Source organism: Mizuhopecten yessoensis, unplaced genomic scaffold (assembly GCF_002113885.1).
Source record: "Mizuhopecten yessoensis strain PY_sf001 unplaced genomic scaffold, ASM211388v2 scaffold10899, whole genome shotgun sequence".
Lineage (NCBI taxonomy): Eukaryota > Metazoa > Mollusca > Bivalvia > Pectinida > Pectinidae > Mizuhopecten > Mizuhopecten yessoensis.
This window is the reverse complement of record NW_018408777.1, coordinates 86,125-107,706: the sequence shown is the minus strand read 5'-3', so window position 1 is coordinate 107,706 and position 21,582 is coordinate 86,125. Positions and strand designations below refer to the sequence as shown.

The window sequence follows — 21,582 nt, the reverse complement described above, 5'->3', positions numbered from 1 at the left end:
AATCACAAAACTTCGTGTAAATCAAATATAAAAATATCCATTCTTGATGATATTCTGTATTACATTTTTTTCATATAAAACGGTGTAAAACACATCGATTCGACCTCAAACTCGTCGGATAAGTTTAGCGAGTATATTGTGCTGTCATATGTGCCCGATGTTCCAAATATCACTGTGGTCGAACGCAACGGTATAGGTTCCGGAAATAGCGATCGCCGAAGCGAGAGCTAAATAAAACTCGTTGTTAGACACAGCCAGTCGACATGAGTTTGGAAGATTAGTCAAAACGGTACAGCAGCTATTCTTGCAACTTTTGAACCCGATATAATATCATAACATAACATTAAAAGCAGACTCCAGAATACATACCTGATAACCAAATACTGATCCTAGTAACACAGGGACTGGGTTACAGGACACAACTGGAGTTGATTCCAAATTAAGGTTGAATATTGGTGCACCCTTTACACGCTTCAGAATTTGTTTGTGTTGTTCAGTAAGATTCAGAAACCTGCATCAATAGTCACATGTACTAGTTGTGAGTTTTGTGTATGATTTAATGTACAAAAAGCTTTGGTTAAAGTTCAAGTTATCACAACTTTTTGATATATGTTTAAAACACGGGTGATGATTTGGATGGAGGTATAGATGATTCTTTTAATACTTTAGCTCTTATTACTTACAGCATTATTTTTATCCTGGTAAAATGTAAATTTCAACTAAATATATATATAAATAGGCAAAGAAGTAATTCCAACAGTGTGGACAAGTTTAGGGTTAGTATTAGGATCCAGTGTTATATGGGATTTTACCGTCTATATTACTTCTTTGACACACACATATATATATATATTCATTTCTTATTTATATATTTTGTAAAACAGCCATTGATCTGTACCTGTCTGATTTTACACCTTGTGGGATTATTGGCAACTTTTTGTGATTATCCTTTGGTTTGACAACCACTACTTGGTTCACCGGGACTGGCTTGATTTTATTTCCCCGGGGAATGTGCCATGTCTGCGGAATACTGGTGCATGCTTGCTCAGCAGGTACTTCAGTTATTCCAAGAAGTTTTAGTTGTTGAATGGTTTTGACGAGGCCAACAACATCAGAACATCTTTCACCAGATCTATAATATTTACATATTACCATGCAATTAACTTTAAATTTAATATTGGAATATCCAGCATTATTAAGTATTTACTAAATAGACTTTTGTATTTAAAGAAGTCACTGAACTTAGCTGTAGGCACTATCAGTAATATTCAGTACATGTAAACTTAGAAGTACTATTTGTATGTTGAAATTTTGAACTTTTCAGAGGGGAAAAAAAATCAAAGAAATATTGAAATTTCAGAACTGCAGATTTTATAATACAGTTGCATTTCTTTTCATTGTCCATGAAATTAAATATTTTTGTGATTTGTAAAATCATTGATATAACATGCTGGGTTGATGAAATGAATTTGGCATTAATAAACATGAATGTAATGAAGAAAAAAGTAAATTTAAAGAAGAAACATAACATTTTTAATTGTTAAAATTTGTCTAAACACTTGTGCTAATTATAATGATGCCAGTGCCTCGAATATATTTGTGGGTAATAAGAAAGCTATGTAATCATAAATGGGGTTCGTTTAATTCAATGGCAACACGTGATTTACAGAACAGGATGCGAACCTCTGGCATACCGTGAAACGTTGTAAGTTCGCAAGTCCCTTGCGCAGATGGAATAAACTTGTAAACTTGGCCTGCTGCACATCAGATCTTGTCACTCTTAGATATTGAAGAATGTGGAAAGGGTAAGACTATATAATTTTGGGAGTGGGGCATAGGGTAATAATGTACTGATGATTTGTTATCAACACAGAATTAATGCTATGTCCTTAAAAAAAAAAAAAAGGGGGGGGGAAGGGGGGACCACTGGGATAAATGTCTATGTAAATTGTTATGCCTTTATGTAAGCTGCTATTCACTTCATTTGTAGAACTTGGATGAGTGCATAAAAATAATAATTAAATATAATTAATATGACTAATGTTTTAGACTTTTCATTTCTTCACTGTAAATAGTACTTTTAGCCTACACTACTGTCTGTAGTTAGGGTACACTCAAATATGTAGGGGGTTCATATATGCTCATATTGCTATAGTTAAGAACCAAAACAGTTTAACACCAGCTTGTCATACTTTTTTAAAATGTCCATGGGGTAGATTGAATTAAATGTATGTATGTACTGTACACTCTAAGGAAATGGCATCTTTTGGGCTGTTCTTTCAGATGAAATTTTAGCAAATTCACCAGTTGAAATTGCTCAATTTCAAGGTGAAAAATCGTGAGTCTCCCTCCTAAATAGGGAGAGTTGGCAAGTATGGAGCCGCGAATACCGCTGTTCAAAAAAGCATCTGAACAAGGAAACCAACGTATATCACTGCATGCTATTTTGAACAACCGTTTAATTAAAAAAGAAAACGGAACTCGACAAACACAAACTGGATAATTACCCAGCTGTACACGAACAGTATGCGTCTTTAACACACTTCTTTGTTAAGTCTACTGTGATGTTAACGATGTGTGGCTTCTCCCCCTTTCTCATGCTTCGGTAGCATCTCCCTCCGATTGCCAACTCCGCTTGGGCATCATTTTGTGTAAAATTTAGGTTGTTGACATAGCCCTCTCTAAAATAAATAGTCCCTTGGATTAACATTTTTCAGAAATGTTTGCATCTTGAATGTATCCAATACAAAAATCATCGGGAATGTCCCCGAGTCCTGCAACAGTCGCTGCCGCCATCGCCATGGGCAAAAAATACTATGGCTTGTTTACATTTGTTGTCGGAGTATGTAGTCACGTGACATTGGTTGCTACGTGGGGGCGGGGCATGGAAGGGTGAATTGGACTGAAGGGTTGGTTTTTACAACGTCATTGAGTATTTCGGCTTACGTTAGTGTACGATATCTAGCTTACGGGTTGGTTTTGACGACCTCATTGAGTTTTTGCATGACTGTAGATAGTGTATTTGTACTGACGGGTTGGTTTTTATGACGTCATCGAGTTAAGCATAACTGTAGAGTGTAAATTTGGACTGACGGGTTGGTTTTGATGTCTTCATAACCGGAAGTGAAATCTTTATGTAGGTTTTGACGGCGTCTTCGTCGGCTTTAGTTGATATCTAGCTTACTGGTTTTAACGACGTCATCGACTTTTTTGCATGACTGTAGAGTGTGGTTTGCGGGTTGGTTTTGACGACATCATCGAGTTATTCGGCTCACGTAAGTCGATACCACTGGTTGGTTTGGACGGTGTCTTCGTCGGCTTACGTTAGTTGATATCACGGGGGCGGGTTTGACGACGTCATCGAGTTATTGCATGACTGTAGAGTGAAATTGACGAGTTGGTTTTGATGACGTCTACTTTAGAATTCCTGCACGAGAGAGTTACTGTAGGTGGGGTTTTCCTCTTCATTTCTACTTAGACTGCTACATTGTAATCGCAGTCTCCATCGTCCTTCAAAGCCTGTTGTCTTGCCAGCCATCCGTTAGTGTGACGTCATAACCAGAAGTATTAACTAGTTAAACGAAATTGAAAGACAGCAAAATATCCATAGTGTGAAGTCATAACCGGAAGTACTAACTTGTTAAACGAATTTGGAAAGACAGCAAAATATCCGGAAACAAACATATGGAGCTTCTTCTCTTTACCGTAAATGATTTTGGTTTACTTTGGTTTATTTTTACAAAGTTTTTATTTGAACTATTCTATTTTTCAACGAAAATATGGTATTTTATAAAAACATCAAAAACGCTGTCTCCAAACAGAATGACTCCAAAATACAGATCAACTCCAAAATACCAAATAGCGCCATACATGCGTAACAGCTCATTTAGCATGGAAAAGATGAAAAAAGGGTATTTTTACGTGAAAATATCAATAAATTAATAAAAAAACCACTTTATTTGTCTGAAAAATTGGAAAAATATATAATTTGTTAGAAATATATTAATAAAACTTAAAACAATAACTACATTTTCGTTGAAAAAGGATGGACATAGAAAGGCCTTCGATATCAATTTATAGAAAATTGTAATATATTAATGTTTGGCTCTTCTACACAGTATTTAATGACAAGGGGAAAACTGTCTATTGGGAACAAAGCTAGGAAGGGAGCTTTCCATACTTCCAGATACTAGGCTGAACCTCAAAATTCCAGAATTCCAAAATCCGGAAAACTTTATTTTCTAGTCACATACTGTATTAAGGACAATAATGTATAGCTCAAGTGTCTGAGCTAACGGAATTATACGATGCAAGGGATTTCAAGTGAACAGACTTATGAGGTTGTGCTGTATGCAGAATTCTGTGTGTTGTGACGTCTTGTGCCCAATCCCTTTACGGTTTACATGTATCCATTAATAAAATAAATTTTAATAGAAAATCAAAAAAAAAAAAATAAGCACGACTTACGCTCTGTTCTTTGTTTCTGATTTATTTATTTATTTTGACCTAAAATCCATCATAAATAATATTCTACATTTCAAAACGTTTCAAATAATCAAATGGTCCATTTGTATTCGTATATTCTTTTGTTGCAAAATAGAAAATGAACTGCGTTTAATATTTTGAACGATTTAACGTTATATATAAGGGAAAATGTCAACCTGCTACTGTATTTATGTTCCACACGGAAAAGTAGCAATTAGATAATAACTGTATGTGTATAAAGGGGTTCACTAGGCACTCTCATTTGTGTAAGAGATCGTCGTGAAATAGGCTAGATATTAATAAGAAAAGAACTTTAAGAATATACCCAGTGTATAACATTGTGCCCGGTCGGATCTCGTAGTCCCCTACATCAATGTAGGGATTACCAGTTGTATAGTTGTATTGTGCCCTATCTAATGAGGATCAAAGAAGATTATGAGTCCTTCATTATGACGGTCATGTACTTACTCTATTTATACAGGCAACAGCGCTGATTTTAATCTGAGATTAACACAACCCTACCCGTACCTATAAACAATGGCAGAAGGACACCAGTAGACCCGAATATAAACATATACAATAAACACATCCATATAGCATTTTTTAGTTAAATTAAAAAAAAAAATGTTGTTACTATTGAAGTTGTTAATTTTATTTTGACAAATACATTTATTTTTTTATAATTTAATTCGACTCACATAACTTGACCATACGGAGTAATTAGGACTGTTATACAGTGCCACAGTAGGCATCTAAAATGGCGGCTATGTCTGACGTCCTGATTAGGTCGCACTGAGAGAGTCGTAACATGATGAGGGACCACTGACGTCAGACTGACCCCAAAGATATATTAATAAGTGGTCAGTGGAAACCCCCGCAGTATCATAATGGGGGAGAATGTCATGTACAACCAGTTCTTGTCCGGTAGGTTACTCTCACTGTGCCTCAGCCAAGTTTATAACGTAATTTTGATATATGATTAACACTGATAATGTTTTTGTAGACAGGTTACCAAGTTTATAACATAATTTTATATATAATTATCACTGATAATGTTTTTGTAAACAGGTTACCAAGTTAGTAAACAGGTTACCAAGTTTATAACATAATTTTATATATGATTGACACTGATGATGTTTTTGTAAACTGGTTACCAAGTTTGACTTATATTCATGCATTATTTTGAAAGCGAAAAATAAATTATAAATGTTATTATGAAGAAAATTATTCAAGTTTAACAATTGATACGCTTCTTATCCTCCTTGTTGATGAGGGACTCTGGTGGCGAATTCATTTTACAAGAACTAGTAACAGGAAAGTGATTTCATGTTCATGTAGCTATCCTTCAATCTACAGGGGACCATGGGATGATAACTGGGTGTCCGAACTTAGTATTGCTGTTTATCGTCCTGCTGTTTTTAGTAGGGACTATCGTGCTGGTGGCCTGTCTCAGTAAAAAGTATGTATGACGTTGATAGTGGGATATCGTATTATGTTATGAATCTGATATAACGAAAAGTAATGTTTATATGTTTGTGTAATGTTGATATGTCTTTATGATATTATAATTTGTGATAATTGTAATATAAAGAAATGTAATATTTATATGATTGTGTATTGTTGATATGTCTTTATGATATTATACTTTGTGATAATTGAAATATAAAGAAATTCAATGTTAATATATTGTTATGGTATCATATTGATCCGAAAGCCGGTGAGTGCAAGGTTTTTCGTAATTGCGACTTATTATGGCGTAATAACGAAATGGCTATCTCTCAATAATGACAGAAATATTCCGGAACTTCGATAGAAATGGATTTTGAAAAGTTCTTTTAACACAACCAATTCAATTTTCTATGTGACGTTTCGATGACTAGTACGATATGTACACTGTCACATTCATCAGACAAATGACCAATGAAGCGTATGCACACAAAGGTGTAAAATGTGTACGAGTTGTCCACAAATCGATGTCGATTTCGGCTACGCTGTAAGCGTATGTACAATAGTTGTTATATATGTACCGAAATGACTCGATTCAGCTACGCTTTGTTTAATACTTGGTCATAGATGTGCGATAGTCTTTGAGACCCTCGTATCGATTGAAAACTGGCACACTACGGCGTATCCAGATGGCTTCCTTTATCTGCCGCTCGAACAGATTGCTCTCTCCGTCCAAAACTTTGGAGTTATCCCAGTCAATCACATGATTTTTCTGTGTGGCATGGTCTGTGATTGCCGATTTATTTACCTGGGACTCAGACTGCTTACTTTCTGATCTGGTGATTTTCCTACCTTTTTGAGTATCTTTCCGGTGTTCACCAAGGCGGACCCCAAATTGCGTCCTAGTCTCTCTAATATACGACGCGTCGCAGTTTTTACATCCGATTTTGTTTACGCATTCTGCGACGTTTTCTTTAGGTGTTTTATCCTTAGGGTGAACTAGGATATTGCGAAGCGTCGTGTTGGGATTCATGACTGTTGCTATGCCATGGTCGCGATATATCCTCTGGATGTTTTCGGATAAACCTTTTATATACGGGATGACCAACTGACCTTTGGTTATATTCTTATCCTTGATTGGCCTTTTCTTATGCTTTCCCTTACTTTGACACTGTTTTGTACCCGTTTTAGGGCCCATTCCGGATATGCACATGTTCTCATTGCCCTAGCGATGTGATTCTGCTCTCGTGTTTTGTCCTGTTTTTTCTGTGACTATTGCATCACACCTGTTGGGCAATGTGTGTACGACGCCTAACTTCTGGTGCAAAGGATGGTGGGATTTGAAGTTCAGGTATTGGTCAGTATGGATCTTTTTTCTATAGACCAATACCTTCACGGTTACGACTTCTTTCTTTACCAGTAGATTGTCTAGGAAGGGCATTGTTCTTCACATGTAAATTTGATGACTTAGTGGCATCTATGGTGTTGATATGTGTGGTAAAATCCTTCTGTGATCCTTTCTTGATTATCTCAAGTATGTCGTCAACAAAGCGTTTCCATAAGCTAGGGTTGCATTCTATGGGGGAAGTGTCTATTGCTTCTTGCTTCAGATGTTCCATGAACAAATTAGCCACAATGGGAGACACTGGACTACCCATAGCAGTGCCGAAGCGTTGTTGATAGATGTTGTTTTAGAAACTAAAATATGTTGTTGTCAGCACAAATTCTAGCAAATCCATGATGTCCTGAATCTGGAGGTTTGTGTTTTTGCGCCAGGATCTGTCTTTTTGTGCCAGGATCTGTCTAATTCCAAACGTTTCGAATTGTTCTAAGTGCGTCGTCAATGGGTGTGTTGGTAAAGAGAGAGTCAACATCATGTGAAATGAATTCTTGGTCTTCCTGAATCATGATGGTAGACATAGCTTCCGCTAGATGTTTCGAATTCTTTAAATGGTGTTCCGATTTACCCACTAGCGGCCCAAGAATGTCTGCTTATCATCTGGAAACATTGTAACCAATGGATCCAGTGTAGTCCACAAAAGCCTCAGTGGGTTTCTCCGCTTGTGGATCTTGGATGTACCGTACATTCTAGGATTACGAAAGAAATGTCTTGTAATTACGACTTTGGTATCTCTGAATTACTACAAAATTATCTCGTAATAATAAAAATGGCTAAAGGCATGCCGTAATTAGGATATAACGATATCTCGTAAGTTGGCATGATTTCCAATATAATTCTCACTAGGAAGATCAACACAAACTTTGTGTAATGAGTGCAATTCCGATAAATTCCAATATGAACCTAAAAAAACACGTTTGGTTTCATTTCGTACCGACGAATCTTAATTTAACGGGGAAAACTAAGCAGATTATATAACAGTTATAGACATTTGCGTTTTGTGAAAGATAATGTAGTTTTTATATAAAAGAGGTATAACCAGTAAAGCAGCCATACACGAACTTTGACGAGCGTGATAGAGTTTGAACATTTCAATTTATTGGCTAAAACGACGGAAATTAACTATTAAAAGCATAAAAAGACATACAACGTAAAGAGATATTATGTCACAATTAGGAGGTGGCTATGCTGTCATTACGAGATAACTGTCACAATTAGGAGGTGGTTATGTTGTCAATATGAGATAACTATGTCACAATTAGGTGGTGGCCTTGTTGTCATTACGAGATAACCATGTCACAATTAGGAGGTGGCTATGTTGTCATTACGAGATAACTATGTCACAATTAGGTGGTGGCCATGTTGTCATTACGAGATAACTCTGTCACAATTAGGATGTGGCTATGTTGTCATTACGAGATAACTGTCACAATTAGGTGGTGGCTATGTTGTCATTACGAGATAACTATGTCACAATTAGGTGGTGGCCATGTTGTCATTACGAGATAACTCTGTCACAATTAGGTGGTGGCTATATTGTCATTACTAGATAACTATGTAACAATTAGGATGTGGCTATGTTGTCATTACGAGACAACTGTCACAATTAGGTGGTGGCTATGTTGTCATTACGAAATAACTATGTCACATCTAGGGGATGGCTATGTTGTCATTGCGAGATAACTGTCACAATTAGGTGGTGGCTTGGTTGTCATTACGAAATAACTATGTCACAATTAGGGGGTGGCCATGGTGTCATTACGAGATAACTATGTCACAATAAGGGTGTGGCTATGTTGTCATTACGAGATAACTGTCACGATTAGGTGGTGGCTATGTTGTCATTACGAGATAGCTCTGTCACAATAAGGTGGTGGCCATGTTGTTATTATGAGATAACTATGTCACAGTTAGGTGGTAGCTATGATGTCATTACGAAATAACTATGTCACATCTAGGTTATGGCCATGTTGTCATTACGAGATAACTATTTCACAATTAGGAGGTGGCTATGTTGTCATTACTAAATAACTATGTCACAATTAGGAGGTGGCTATTTTGTCATTACGAGATAACTCTGTCACAATTAGGTTGTGGCTATGTTGTCATTACAATATAACTATGTCGCAATTAGAATGTGGCTATGTTGTCATTACAATATATCTATGTCGCAATTAGGATGTGGCTATGTCGTCATTACAATATAACTATGTCGCAATTACGATGTGGCTATGTTGTCATTACGAGATATCTATGTCACAATTAGGTGGTGGCCATGTTGTCATAACGAGATAACTATGTCACAATTAGGAGGTGGCTGTGCTGTCATTACGTGATAACTCTGTCACAATTAGGATGTGGCTATGTTGTAATTACAATATAACTATGTCGCAATTAGGAGGTGGCTATGTTGTCATTACTAGATAACTATGTCACAATTAGGTGGTGGCCCTGTTGTCATTACGAGATAACTCTGTCACGATTAGGTGGTGGCTATATTGTCATTACTCGATAACTATGTAACAATTAGGATGTGGCTATGTTGTCATTACAATATGAGTATGTCGCAATTAGGATGTGGCTATGTTGTTATTACGAGATAATTATGTAACAATTAGGTGGTGGCCATGTTGTCATGACGAGATAACTATGTCACAATTAGGTGGAGGCTTGGTTGTCATTACGAAATAACTATGTCACAATTAGGAGGTGGCTGTGCTGTCATTACGAGATAACTCTGTCACAATTAGGATGTGGCTATGTTGTCATTACAATATAACTATGTCGCAATTAGGATGTGGCTATGTTGTCATTACGAGATAATTATGTAACAATTAGGTGGTGGCCATGTTGTCATTACGAGAAAACTGTCACATTTAGGAGGTGGTTATGTTGTCTTTACGAAATAACTATGTCACAATTAGGAGGTGGCTATGTTGTCATTACGAGATAACTGTCACAGTTAGGTGGTGGCCATGTTGTCATTACGAGATAACTATTTCACAATTAGGAGGTGGCTATGTTGTCATTACAATATAACTATGTCGCAATTAGGATGTGGCTATGTTGTCATTACGAGATAACTGTCACAGTTAGGTGGTGGCCATGTTGTCATTACGAGATAACTATCACATTTAGGAGGTGGTTATGTTGTCTTAACGAGATAGCTATGTCACAATTAGGAGGAGGCTATGTTGTCATTACTAGATAACTATGTCACAATTAGGTGGGTGGTGGCCATGTTGTCATTACGAGATAACTATGTCACAATTAGGTGGTGGCTTGGTTGTCATTACGAAATAACTATGTCACAATTAGGAGGTGGCTATCATGTCACAATTAGGAGGTGGCTATGTTGTCATTACCAGGCAACTCTGTCACAATTAGAAGGTGGCTATGTTGTCATTACGAGATAACTATGTCACATTTAGGAGGTGGCCATGTTGTCATTACGAGATAGCTATGTCACAATAAGGATGTGGCTATGTTGTCATTACGAGATAATTATGTCACAATTAGGTGGTAGCCATGTTGTCATTACGAGATAACTGTCACATTTAGGAGGTGGTTATGGTGTCTTAACGAGATAGCTATGTCACAATTAGGAGGTGGCTATGTTGTCATTACCAGGCAACTCTGTCACAATTAGAAGGTGGCTATGTTGTAATTACGAGATAACTATGCCACATTTAGGAGGTGGCCATGTTGTCATTACGAGATAGCTATGCCACAATGAGGATGTGACTATGTTGTCATTACGAGATTACTATGTCACAATTAGGTGGTGACTATGTTGTCATTACTAGATAACTATGTCACAATTAGGTGGGTGGTGGCCATGTTGTCATTACGAGATAACTATCACATTTAGGAGGTGGTTATGTTGTCTTAACGAGATAGCTATGTCACAATTAGGAGGAGGCTATGTTGTCATTACTAGATAACTATGTCACAATTAGGAGGTGGCTGTGCTGTCATTACGAGATAACTATGTCACAATTAGGATGTGGCTATGTTGTCATTACGAGATAATTATGTCACAATTAGGTGGTGGGCATGTTGTCATTACGAGATAACTGTCACATTTAGGAGGTGGTTATGTTGTCTTTACGAGATTACTATGTCACAATTAGGAGGGGGCTATGTTGTCATTACTAGATAACTATGTCACAATTAGGTGGGTGGTGGCCATGTTGTCATTACGAGATAACTATGTCACAATTAGGAGGTGGCTGTGCTGTCATTACGAGATAACTCTGTCACAATTAGGATGTGGCTATGTTGTCATTACAATAGAACTATGTCGCAATTAGGATGTGGCTATGTTGTCATTACGAGATAATTATGTCACAATTAGGTGGTAGCCATGTTGTCATTACGAGATAACTGTCACATTTAGGAGGTGGTTATGTTGTCTTTACGAAATAACTATGTCACAATTAGGAGGTGGCATGTTGTCATTACGAGATAACTATGTCACAATTAGGATGTGGCTATGTTGTCATTACGAGATAATTATGTCACAATTAGGTGGTGGGCATGTTGTCATTACGAGATAACTGTCACATTTAGGAGGTGGTTATGTTGTCTTTACGAAATAACTATGTCACAATTAGGAGGTGGCATGTTGTCATTACGAGATAACTATGTCACAATTAGGAGGTGGCTGTGCTGTCATTACGAGATAACTCTGTCACAATTAGGATGTGGCTATGTTGTCATTACGAGATAATTATGTCACAATTAGGTGGTGGGCATGTTGTCATTACGAGATAACTGTCACATTTAGGAGGTGGTTATGGTGTCTTAACGAGATAGCTATGTCACAATTAGGAGGAGGCTATGTTGTCATTACGAGATAACTATGTCACAATTAGGTGGTGGCTTGGTTGTCATTACGAAATAACTATGTCACAATTAGGAGGTGGCATGTTGTCATTACGAGATAACTATGTCACAATTAGGAGGTGGCTGTGCTGTCATTACGAGATAACTATGTCACAATTAGGATGTGGCTATGTTGTCATTACGAGATAATTATGCCACAATTAGGGGGTGGGCATGTTGTCATTACGAGATAACTGTCACATTTAGGAGGTGGTTATGTTGTCTTAACGAGATAGCTATGTCACAATTAGGAGGTGGCTATGTTGTCATTACTAGATAACTATGTCACAATTAGGTGGTGGCTATGTTGTCATTACGAAATAACTATTCACAATAAGGAGGTGGCTATGTTGTCATTACGAGATAACTCTGTCACAATTAGGAGGTGGCTATGTCGTCATTACGAGATAACTATGTCACAACTAGGAGGTGGCTATGTTGTCATTACAATGTAACTATGTCGCAATTAGGAGGTGGCTATGTTGTAATTACGAGATAACCATGTCACATTTAGGAGGTGGTCATGTTGTCATTACGAGATAGCTATGTCACAATAAGGATGTGGCTATGTTGTCATTACGAGATAACTATGTCACAACTAGGAGGTGGCTATGTCGTCATTACGAGATAACTATGTCACAATTAGGAGGTGGATATGTTGTCATTACGAGATAACTATGTAACAATTAGGAGGAGGCTATGTTGTCATTACGAGATAACTATGTCACAATTAGGTGGTGGCCATGTTGTCATTACGAGATAACTCTGTCACAATTAGGAGGTGGCTATGTTGTCATTACCAGATAACTCTGTCACAATTAGAAGGTGGCTATGTTGTAATTACGAAATAACTATGTCACATTTAGGAGGTGGCCATGTTGTCATTACGAGATAGCTATGTCACAATGAGGATGTGGCTATGTTGTCATTACGAGATAACTCTGTCACAATTAGAAGGTGGCTATGTTGTCATTACGAGATTACTATGTCACAATTAGGTGGTGGCCATGTTGTCATTACGAGATATCTCTGTCACAATTAGGAGGTGGCGATGTTGTCATTACGAGATAACTCTGTCACAATTAGAAGGTGGCTATGTTGTCATTACGAGATTACTATGTCACAATTAGGTGGTGGCCATGTTGTCATTACGAGATATCTCTGTCACAATTAGGAGGTGGCGATGTTGTCATTACGAGATAACTCTGTCACAATTAGAAGGTGGCTATGTTGTCATTACGAGATTACTATGTCACAATTAGGTGGTGGCCATGTTGTCATTACGAGATATCTCTGTCACAATTAGGAGGTGGCGATGTTGTCATTACGAGATAACTCTGTCACAATTAGAAGGTGGCTATGTTGTCATTACGAGATTACTATGTCACAATTAGGTGGTGGCCATGTTGTCATTACGAGATATCTCTGTCACAATTAGGAGGTGGCGATGTTGTCATTACGAGATAACTCTGTCACAATTAGAAGGTGGCTATGTTGTCATTACGAGATTACTATGTCACAATTAGGTGGTGGCCATGTTGTCATTACGAGATATCTCTGTCACAATTAGGAGGTGGCGATGTTGTCACTACGAGATAACTCTGTCACAATTAGAAGGTGGCTATGTTGTCATTACGAGATTACTATGTCACAATTAGGTGGTGGCCATGTTGTCATTACGAGATATCTCTGTCACAATTAGGAGGTGGCGATGTTGTCACTACGAGATAACTCTGTCACAATTAGAAGGTGGCTATGTTGTCATTACGAGATTACTATGTCACAATTAGGTGGTGGCCATGTTGTCATTACGAGATATCTCTGTCACAATTAGGAGGTGGCGATGTTGTCATTACGAGATAACTCTGTCACAATTAGAAGGTGGCTATGTTGTCATTACGAGATTACTATGTCACAATTAGGTGGTGGCCATGTTGTCATTACGAGATATCTCTGTCACAATTAGGAGGTGGCGATGTTGTCATTACGAGATAACTCTGTCACAATTAGAAGGTGGCTATGTTGTCATTACGAGATTACTATGTCACAATTAGGTGGTGGCCATGTTGTCATTACGAGATATCTCTGTCACAATTAGGAGGTGGCGATGTTGTCATTACGAGATAACTCTGTCACAATTAGAAGGTGGCTATGTTGTCATTACGAGATTACTATGTCACAATTAGGTGGTGGCCATGTTGTCATTACGAGATATCTCTGTCACAATTAGGAGGTGGCGATGTTGTCACTACGAGATAACTCTGTCACAATTAGAAGGTGGCTATGTTGTCATTACGAGATTACTATGTCACAATTAGGTGGTGGCTATGTTGTCATTACGAGATTACTATGTCACAATTAGGTGGTGGCCATGTTGTCATTACGAGATAACTGTCACACTTATGAAGTGGCTATGTTGTCATTACGAGATTACTATGTCACAATTAGGTGGTGGCTATGTTGTCATTACTAGATAACTATGTCACAATTAGGTGGTGGCTATGCTGTCATCACCAGATTACTATGTTACAATTAGAAGGTGGCTTTGTCGTTAATACGTCGTTTATATACTTCACGTGACACTGACAGGCTTCTGTATGTTGGTGGCAGTCCTAAATTAATCAAATACTTATACCGAGTAATACTTGTCCCTTTAGGTGCTATCTAGAAAACAACGTCGACTATAATTCGCTTGCATTATTGATGCAAATATGTGGTTTATTATAAACACAATGTCTTTTAATTTTGAAACGTTTTCCTCTTCACAAAGAGTTGCTTTTAATTCACAGAAAGAAGAAGGTTGAACCGGCAGTCAACACTGATGAGCCCGTGAAGTCAAAGGAAGAGGACCCGAATGGGAACCATGATGTTGTGGATGATATCGCAGATGAAATTGATAAATTTGCGGAACAGAAAAAGAAAATGGCGCTTTATCTCAGCTATCTCAATACGCGAGACGGGGAAGGACTCGCTAATGCCAACACAAGACGCTTCTTGATCGCCACAAAGGGGCGTAACGTGGTCAATAACCCGAACTTCGAGAATGAGATCGAGGAGGCGATAGATGAGGACCAAGTTGAATACCTAGAGAAGCGTCGTCGCGCCATGGTTAACCAGCTCAGCGGCGTAATGGGCAAAGAAAAAATGAAGAACAAACAGCGCCAACGAAGACGTGACAATTTCATGTGAGGCAGCCTCAGCCTGGGGTCTTCGGAATTCCAATTGATATGTGATATTTGCGATGTATCTGATTACATTTAAATTATTTTCTACGTTATTATGAATTTTCATTTGTCTTGTAAACTAGCATTGACCAACAGAAATACTGGGATAAATATCTTTGGAATATTTCGTATTTGTTGTTGGTGTAAACATGATGCGATACGATGCCTGCTGTAGACTTTTAGTTTTTGCAGTCAAAATGGAAATATGAAAGTGTAAACTTAAAGTTTCAGCTAGAGCTCAAAGAAATTGCTTATCTACCGTGACCTTATCAGTACGCATCTGTACACATTTCCAGTGCTTCCGTGAATCAATGATAATGTCCGTTTAACCAAAAACATAATACATTAACTTAGTTTAATCAAGTCATGAGCAAAATGGAGGAATGCCAACAACTTCAAGCTGCCGTGTCCCTCTTTCAACACAGGTTGTCCCCCTTTCAACACAGGCTGTCTCCTCTCCCACAAAGTCACTCAATATAGTACATAAAGTCCCCTGGTCATTCGGCTGTGTGCATTGGCCTGCTGCAATATTAACTGACCACACTTTTATATCGTAAGAGGTTTCAAGTTGGTAGTAAACCATGGCAATGATTAAAAATGCGTATTATAAACTTAACTGCTGAATAAAGGATAAATAAATGAGTTAACCGTTTACTTGTAATTTGTTTTAACACCCCCCATTAAAACGTTTGATAACTATGATATGAATAAAACAAAAAACAGCATTCATTTGTGACTTTGTTTTGTTGATGACTGATTGTGATAGCCTCAATTTGTCTTTGATAAGTGTTTAAACACATCACCGTTACCGGATACAGTTAAATGTATACTGGAACTACGTCACTGTTACATGTACTGTACTATATGTTCAGAACTTACAGTACTTATCTGAAAAGGCTAGCTATTGTTAATTACCTGTCCGTTAATTTGATGTAAATGTATCGTAAAACAGATACAATTGATTCCATTTCAGTTTAACTATGTATTTGTATCGTGAAATACATATAATTTAGTATGATGGAATACTCTTTGCTTTTTGTCGTTTACACTCTGTATTTAACATATACATAATGTACCATTAGCTCTGAGGAGCTTTCTTACATAGCTGTTACTATGATGTAAATCACCATCAATAAGCATGCCCGTAACAAGCTCGTCATAAGCCTGGCCAACAGACGCAATATGACTTGTACCTGACTGATATTGAACCATTGGATTCTACCACCACGACAATATTCTCATGATCAGTAGACAGTTGAATTATATAATGGAGGACTTTCTCTTAAACATCAAACTCTATTTATATTGCTGGTCCTTGTTTCTTGTACTTGTGGCTGGGAGTGTAAAAGGTAAGTTTTATGTAGTTTCTATTTAAGTCGTACATAATTTTCTAATCACAATACTGTCGATGCAGGGTTGCAGGCATATGTTCCATTATTTGTTTACTGACGATGGAGGACGCTACGTATGTACAGTGAACACTGTGCTTGGTTAACAGGTGTCACAATGACGATGGTTTTGACTTACGTATTATGGTATAGATATGCATGTATTGTTGAAGGAAAATATTCCTAACCCAGGGTATTATAACTATATTTACTGTAAAAGGTTGTCGTAGACATATTGTAAAACGGTCCAATGAGTGTTTCCTGTTTACAAAATATCACTGTGATAAAAACACGAACGTCATAGTCTGTTGTTTAGTAACGTCGTATTAAGTAGTTTGTGACAACATAATATGTTGTTTTGTAACTTCAAAGCATGTGGTTTTGTGACATCATAGTATGTGGTTTTGTGACGTCATAGTATGTGGTTTTGTGACGTCATAGCATGTGGTTTTGTGACGTCATAGTTTGTGGTTTTGTGACGTCATAGTATGTGGTTTTGTGACGTCATAGCATGTGGTTTTGTGACGTCATAGAATGTGGCTTCGTGACGTCATAGTATGTGGTTTTGTTACGTTATAGTCTGTGGATTTGTAACGTCGTAGTTTGTGGTTTTATGACGCCATAGTCTGTACTTCTGTGACGTCATAATCCGTGGATGTGTGACATTATAGTCGAGGATGTGTTACGTCATTGATATTGTTTTTTCGTAACATCACAGTTTGTGGATTTGTGACGTCATAGTCTGTGTTTTTTACGTTATAGTTTGTTGTTTTCTAACGTAGTGTGTGATTTTGTTACGTCATTGTCTATGGATCTGTAACGTTATAGTTTTTTGTTTTATTATAGCATACAAACAGTTGTTATTCAGTCACGGTTCATTTTGAAATCTCCAAGGAGTTATAATCAGAAAATGATGAGAAAAAATGGACGAAATATATTCCAGTTTACAATGAATATCAATTAGTATTGCTTACATCTAATACATTCAGGTATATAATTATATCTTATAATCCGTATTAATTATATATTTTTCATTCACATCATCAAACTAACACCTACGTAGTAAATTGTTGAAATTATTAAATTAAATAATTGGTACCTAATTGGAACAATTAATCCGTCTATGTTTTTCCCCAAATACTAAATGCTCATTTGCAGATAACTTTTTGTTGGGGGACCTTTTTACATTGATTGATTTCACTGAATAATGACTAAGATATCTTGCGATTTTGTTCTGGACTATACTCAGTTTATTAGCATCAAGTCTGGTGAAATATAAGGAAATATGTTTCTGGCTATTGTTTTGGTTTGTGATTGTCTGAAGTATGATGAGATTATACATATTGCTTAAAAGGTCAGTTTATAGAAAATCGGTTTATGATGTTTTACTCTGTGTCACACAATTGTATTAACTTTTTATATATCTACCGGGCAAAGAGAACATAATGCAGTGTAGTATATACATTTATAGAGTTCCCCTGATGAACCTCTAAAGAGGCGAAAGCGCTGGGGAGGTACTAAGAAACACTTGTCATTTCTTTTTTTTATATATATGTATTAAGCTTATTTATTGAATACATGCTGTCGCCTTACTACTATAATACCTTTTACATCGAGGTCATAGGTCATATCAAGCTATTATCAACAATGTTTTGTTTTCTTTAGGGTGCGAGATGACGTTTGTCAACAACAATACTGATGGCAGCTGCAGTCCTTTTGCGTCTGCAACAGTCATCAACCTTCCGTTATGCCTGAACTTGTGTATCACGTCGCCAGACTGTTTGGGAGTGTCGTACAATACTGACACCAGTGAGTGTAGCGGCTACCCTTGTACTTCCACTGTCGTCCATCAGGGGTTCTCATTCTTCTTAAAGCATTGTCAAGGTGTGTACGTCGTTCGTACTGAGAGCAACCGTGAACACATCTCTTTATTTCTATAGAGGAATCTCAATGTACTGAACGCAATGTTTCACTGCTGGGATTGTAAATGTAGATTAACAAATATTACCAAATGATTCCTTGAAAAAGGAAAATGAAAGCGTCTTTTCAAATTTCAGTTTGTCACAAATTTTCACTGCACCAAATGGCCATTTCTTCCATGTAGGACTTGTCAGTATACACACACACCTAATCCAAAAATGTTTAACATATACATTTAGCATGGCACCGTCACCTTGCCAACAAAACTTCATCTTCAACATAACAATTAAATTGTATTATTTTTACCAGACAATATATATAGGATTTTACATTAGTTTCCATTTTATATGAGATTTATGAAACAAGTCTTAGAATTTTTCAATTTAGCGAGCCTCTGGCGAGCTAAAAAGAAAATTTCGCGACGAGTTTCATAAATTGCATGAAATGAAAAAAGATGGAAGATCCTTTTTATCACATAATCAAGATTTGTGGCATTTATTTGTGCAAAACGACAATTTTCATGCAACCTTGAAATGTAAAAAGCCGCCATTTTGACCCCAGTGAGTTAGTTTGTGACGTCATGTACTTGTCCTAGGCGTGACGTCACAGGTTTTATCCCACACTTTTCACTTTGCTTTGTTGGTAGACTTATCATGCATTCACGCATACATATCATGTCCGATCTTTGGTTACAGCTTACAACCAATTGTTATAAGACCGCCTCATGTATAGCGCTCTCCATTCCCGATAGGTATTTTTGTTACGAAGTGTATGCTTAAACACACGAACGAATTGTCTCCATTAAGTAAAATACATATTAGGTGTAAACTAGTTGTATTTCAACGTTAACAAACCTCAACGAAAACACCTTTTCCCAATGAAACAAAACAATGTCTACTACACACCTTTCTTTACAATAAAAACACACCACCAATACATCATTAAAAGGGAGATGATAGAAATTGGTGCCCTGTATAGTGGGAATATATCTGTATATGTTATTTTTTAACTTATATAAACAAATAAAATTAACATATGAAATGATTTTTAGCGTATAACCCACATTAATGTTTCACTAGTGTTTTCCCTAATATCTGTGAATATTTTGAATATTTTCCCTTTTACAGAGAGTAGCACAGCACACGACGCATTTTCAACAGCCACAGACGTGAGTTTTGCCACCGACACTTTTCCGACATCCAGCTTGTATACAGAATATCTTGGTGGATCTAATTCTGTTCAGTCTGATACTACTTATGCTTCAGAGTTCACTAGTTTTGAAGTAACGTCGTCGTATTCGCACATTGCGTATACAAGCGTCCTTACAACAGATTTCCAGGAATCGTTTATGGCACCTACAACATCATCGCCTGGCGCTGTGGCATCCCTTGAATCATCGGAACCATCTACAGTATCGTCCGATATCACCTCATCGCCTCTCGAATCGTCTGAAACGTTCGCGTTGTTTCCTGCTACATCTTCATCTCCGTTGACATCGTCTGAACCTGTCACGGTGTCTCCGACTACTGAACTATTAGCGGTCTCCTCAGCCATCGTCACATCGCCTCTGTCATTGTCTGTAACATCTTCCACGTCGTCTGCTGTTCCTACATTCACGGTTCAGGCTCTGTCTTCTTGTTCGGAAGTTCCCGTCAACGTGACACTTCCAAAAGGTAGATCGTTAGAGCACGGCTTTACTTATAATTATTTCAGTTATAAGTACATGTATCAGTTACAATCTCATTGTGGTTTTCGAAACAAAAAACTTAAAAGAAAGATGTTCTGTAACAATCAATATCGATTCAATAAAATCATGTAAGTCAACAACACACTGTAGAGATGCTATTATATTACATCCAGCTACGATTGATTCCAGTGCAGTTGTAATAGTGTATGTTTGTCTTTCCAGGTCCCCAGGTGAAATGGGAGGAGGTGCTAGCTTTCCGCGATACGGTGATGCGAGGGGAACTGTTTAATGATGTCGTGCAGTCAACAATACACTGTGCCGTCCGATGTTCGGAGTCAGACGTCTGCAGGTCGTTTTTTATTCGTATGTCGTCTGGCGAGTGTTATGGTCACTCTGAGAGTAGTGCCCAGTGCAGTGTCAACATGACATTTTCTGCACCAGGGTTTAGGTATTACACGTTTACTTCTGTGACCGTTTGATCCCAGGATATACACGTTGGGTCGGATAAACTTAGATGTTCATATAACCAGAACGAAATACCTTCCTCGGATCAGTTTTGGTTAACTCCGCCGAAATGGAACATGTTTGTGTTTACAGGTGTGTGATGGATTAATATAAAACACTCAAGTTGACATTTAATTGTCCAGCTCTTAACAAATTCCATCCAAGAAAAACAATGTAAATCCTTAAGGGTGTAAATTACCCATAAATCATCATTGCATGTACTAGAATGTAGCGTTTTGTCATGCGCCAGTGTCTTTGCTCTCATTTAGACAGTTACAACACACATACCTTACAGTGTAGATATTTTAAAGGTTAGAGATAAATTGGATTAACAGCTAACAAATCGACTGCGGTTTTAAAATGGGTATAACGTTTTTTACTTTTTCTTTTGATTGCAGTTTGAATGAAGTCATTAATGTTATATTAACAATATTTGTATTGTAAAGGTTAAAGCATCATAATGTTTGAAAGCTTGAGACGACGTAACAACGTTCCAACAAAGATATGCCATGGTTATGATTGTCTGTAACGTCACGCTACAACAAAGATATGCCATGGTTATAATTGTCTGTAACGTCACGCTACAACAAAGATATGCCATGGTTATGATTGTCTGTAACGTCACGCTACAACAAAGATCTG

General features: G+C 37.3%; 2 protein-coding genes across 2 annotated transcripts; both read left to right on the top strand.

The window, feature by feature from the left end:
• The first annotated feature begins 5,215 nt into the window (after positions 1-5,215).
• LOC110463390 lies at positions 5,216-16,159 on the top strand. Its single transcript, XM_021517935.1, has 3 exons — positions 5,216-5,409; positions 5,842-5,944; positions 15,007-16,159. The coding sequence occupies exons 1-3, from the start codon at positions 5,373-5,375 to the stop codon at positions 15,404-15,406; spliced, it is 540 nt and encodes a 179-aa protein (XP_021373610.1). The 5' UTR covers positions 5,216-5,372; the 3' UTR covers positions 15,407-16,159.
• A 2,343-nt stretch (positions 16,160-18,502) lies between these two features.
• Positions 18,503-20,915, top strand: LOC110463388 (uncharacterized serine-rich protein C215.13-like). The gene is made up of 3 exons (XM_021517930.1): positions 18,503-18,638; positions 19,877-20,422; positions 20,659-20,915. The coding sequence occupies exons 1-3, from the start codon at positions 18,503-18,505 to the stop codon at positions 20,913-20,915; spliced, it is 939 nt and encodes a 312-aa protein (XP_021373605.1).
• Positions 20,916-21,582: the final 667 nt, after the last annotated feature.

Coding starts and splice junctions, on each gene's coding strand:
- LOC110463390 (XM_021517935.1), top strand. CDS start 5,373: ATGGGGGAGAATGTCATGTACAACCAGTTCTTGTCCG. Junction 5,410..5,841: donor GTACAACCAGTTCTTGTCCG/GTAGGTTACTCT, acceptor TTCAATCTACAG/GGGACCATGGGATGATAACT. Junction 5,945..15,006: donor GTGGCCTGTCTCAGTAAAAA/GTATGTATGACG, acceptor TTTAATTCACAG/AAAGAAGAAGGTTGAACCGG.
- LOC110463388 (XM_021517930.1), top strand. CDS start 18,503: ATGACGTTTGTCAACAACAATACTGATGGCAGCTGCAGTCCTTTTGCG. Junction 18,639..19,876: donor GTCGTACAATACTGACACCA/GTGAGTGTAGCG, acceptor TCCCTTTTACAG/AGAGTAGCACAGCACACGAC. Junction 20,423..20,658: donor CAACGTGACACTTCCAAAAG/GTAGATCGTTAG, acceptor TTGTCTTTCCAG/GTCCCCAGGTGAAATGGGAG.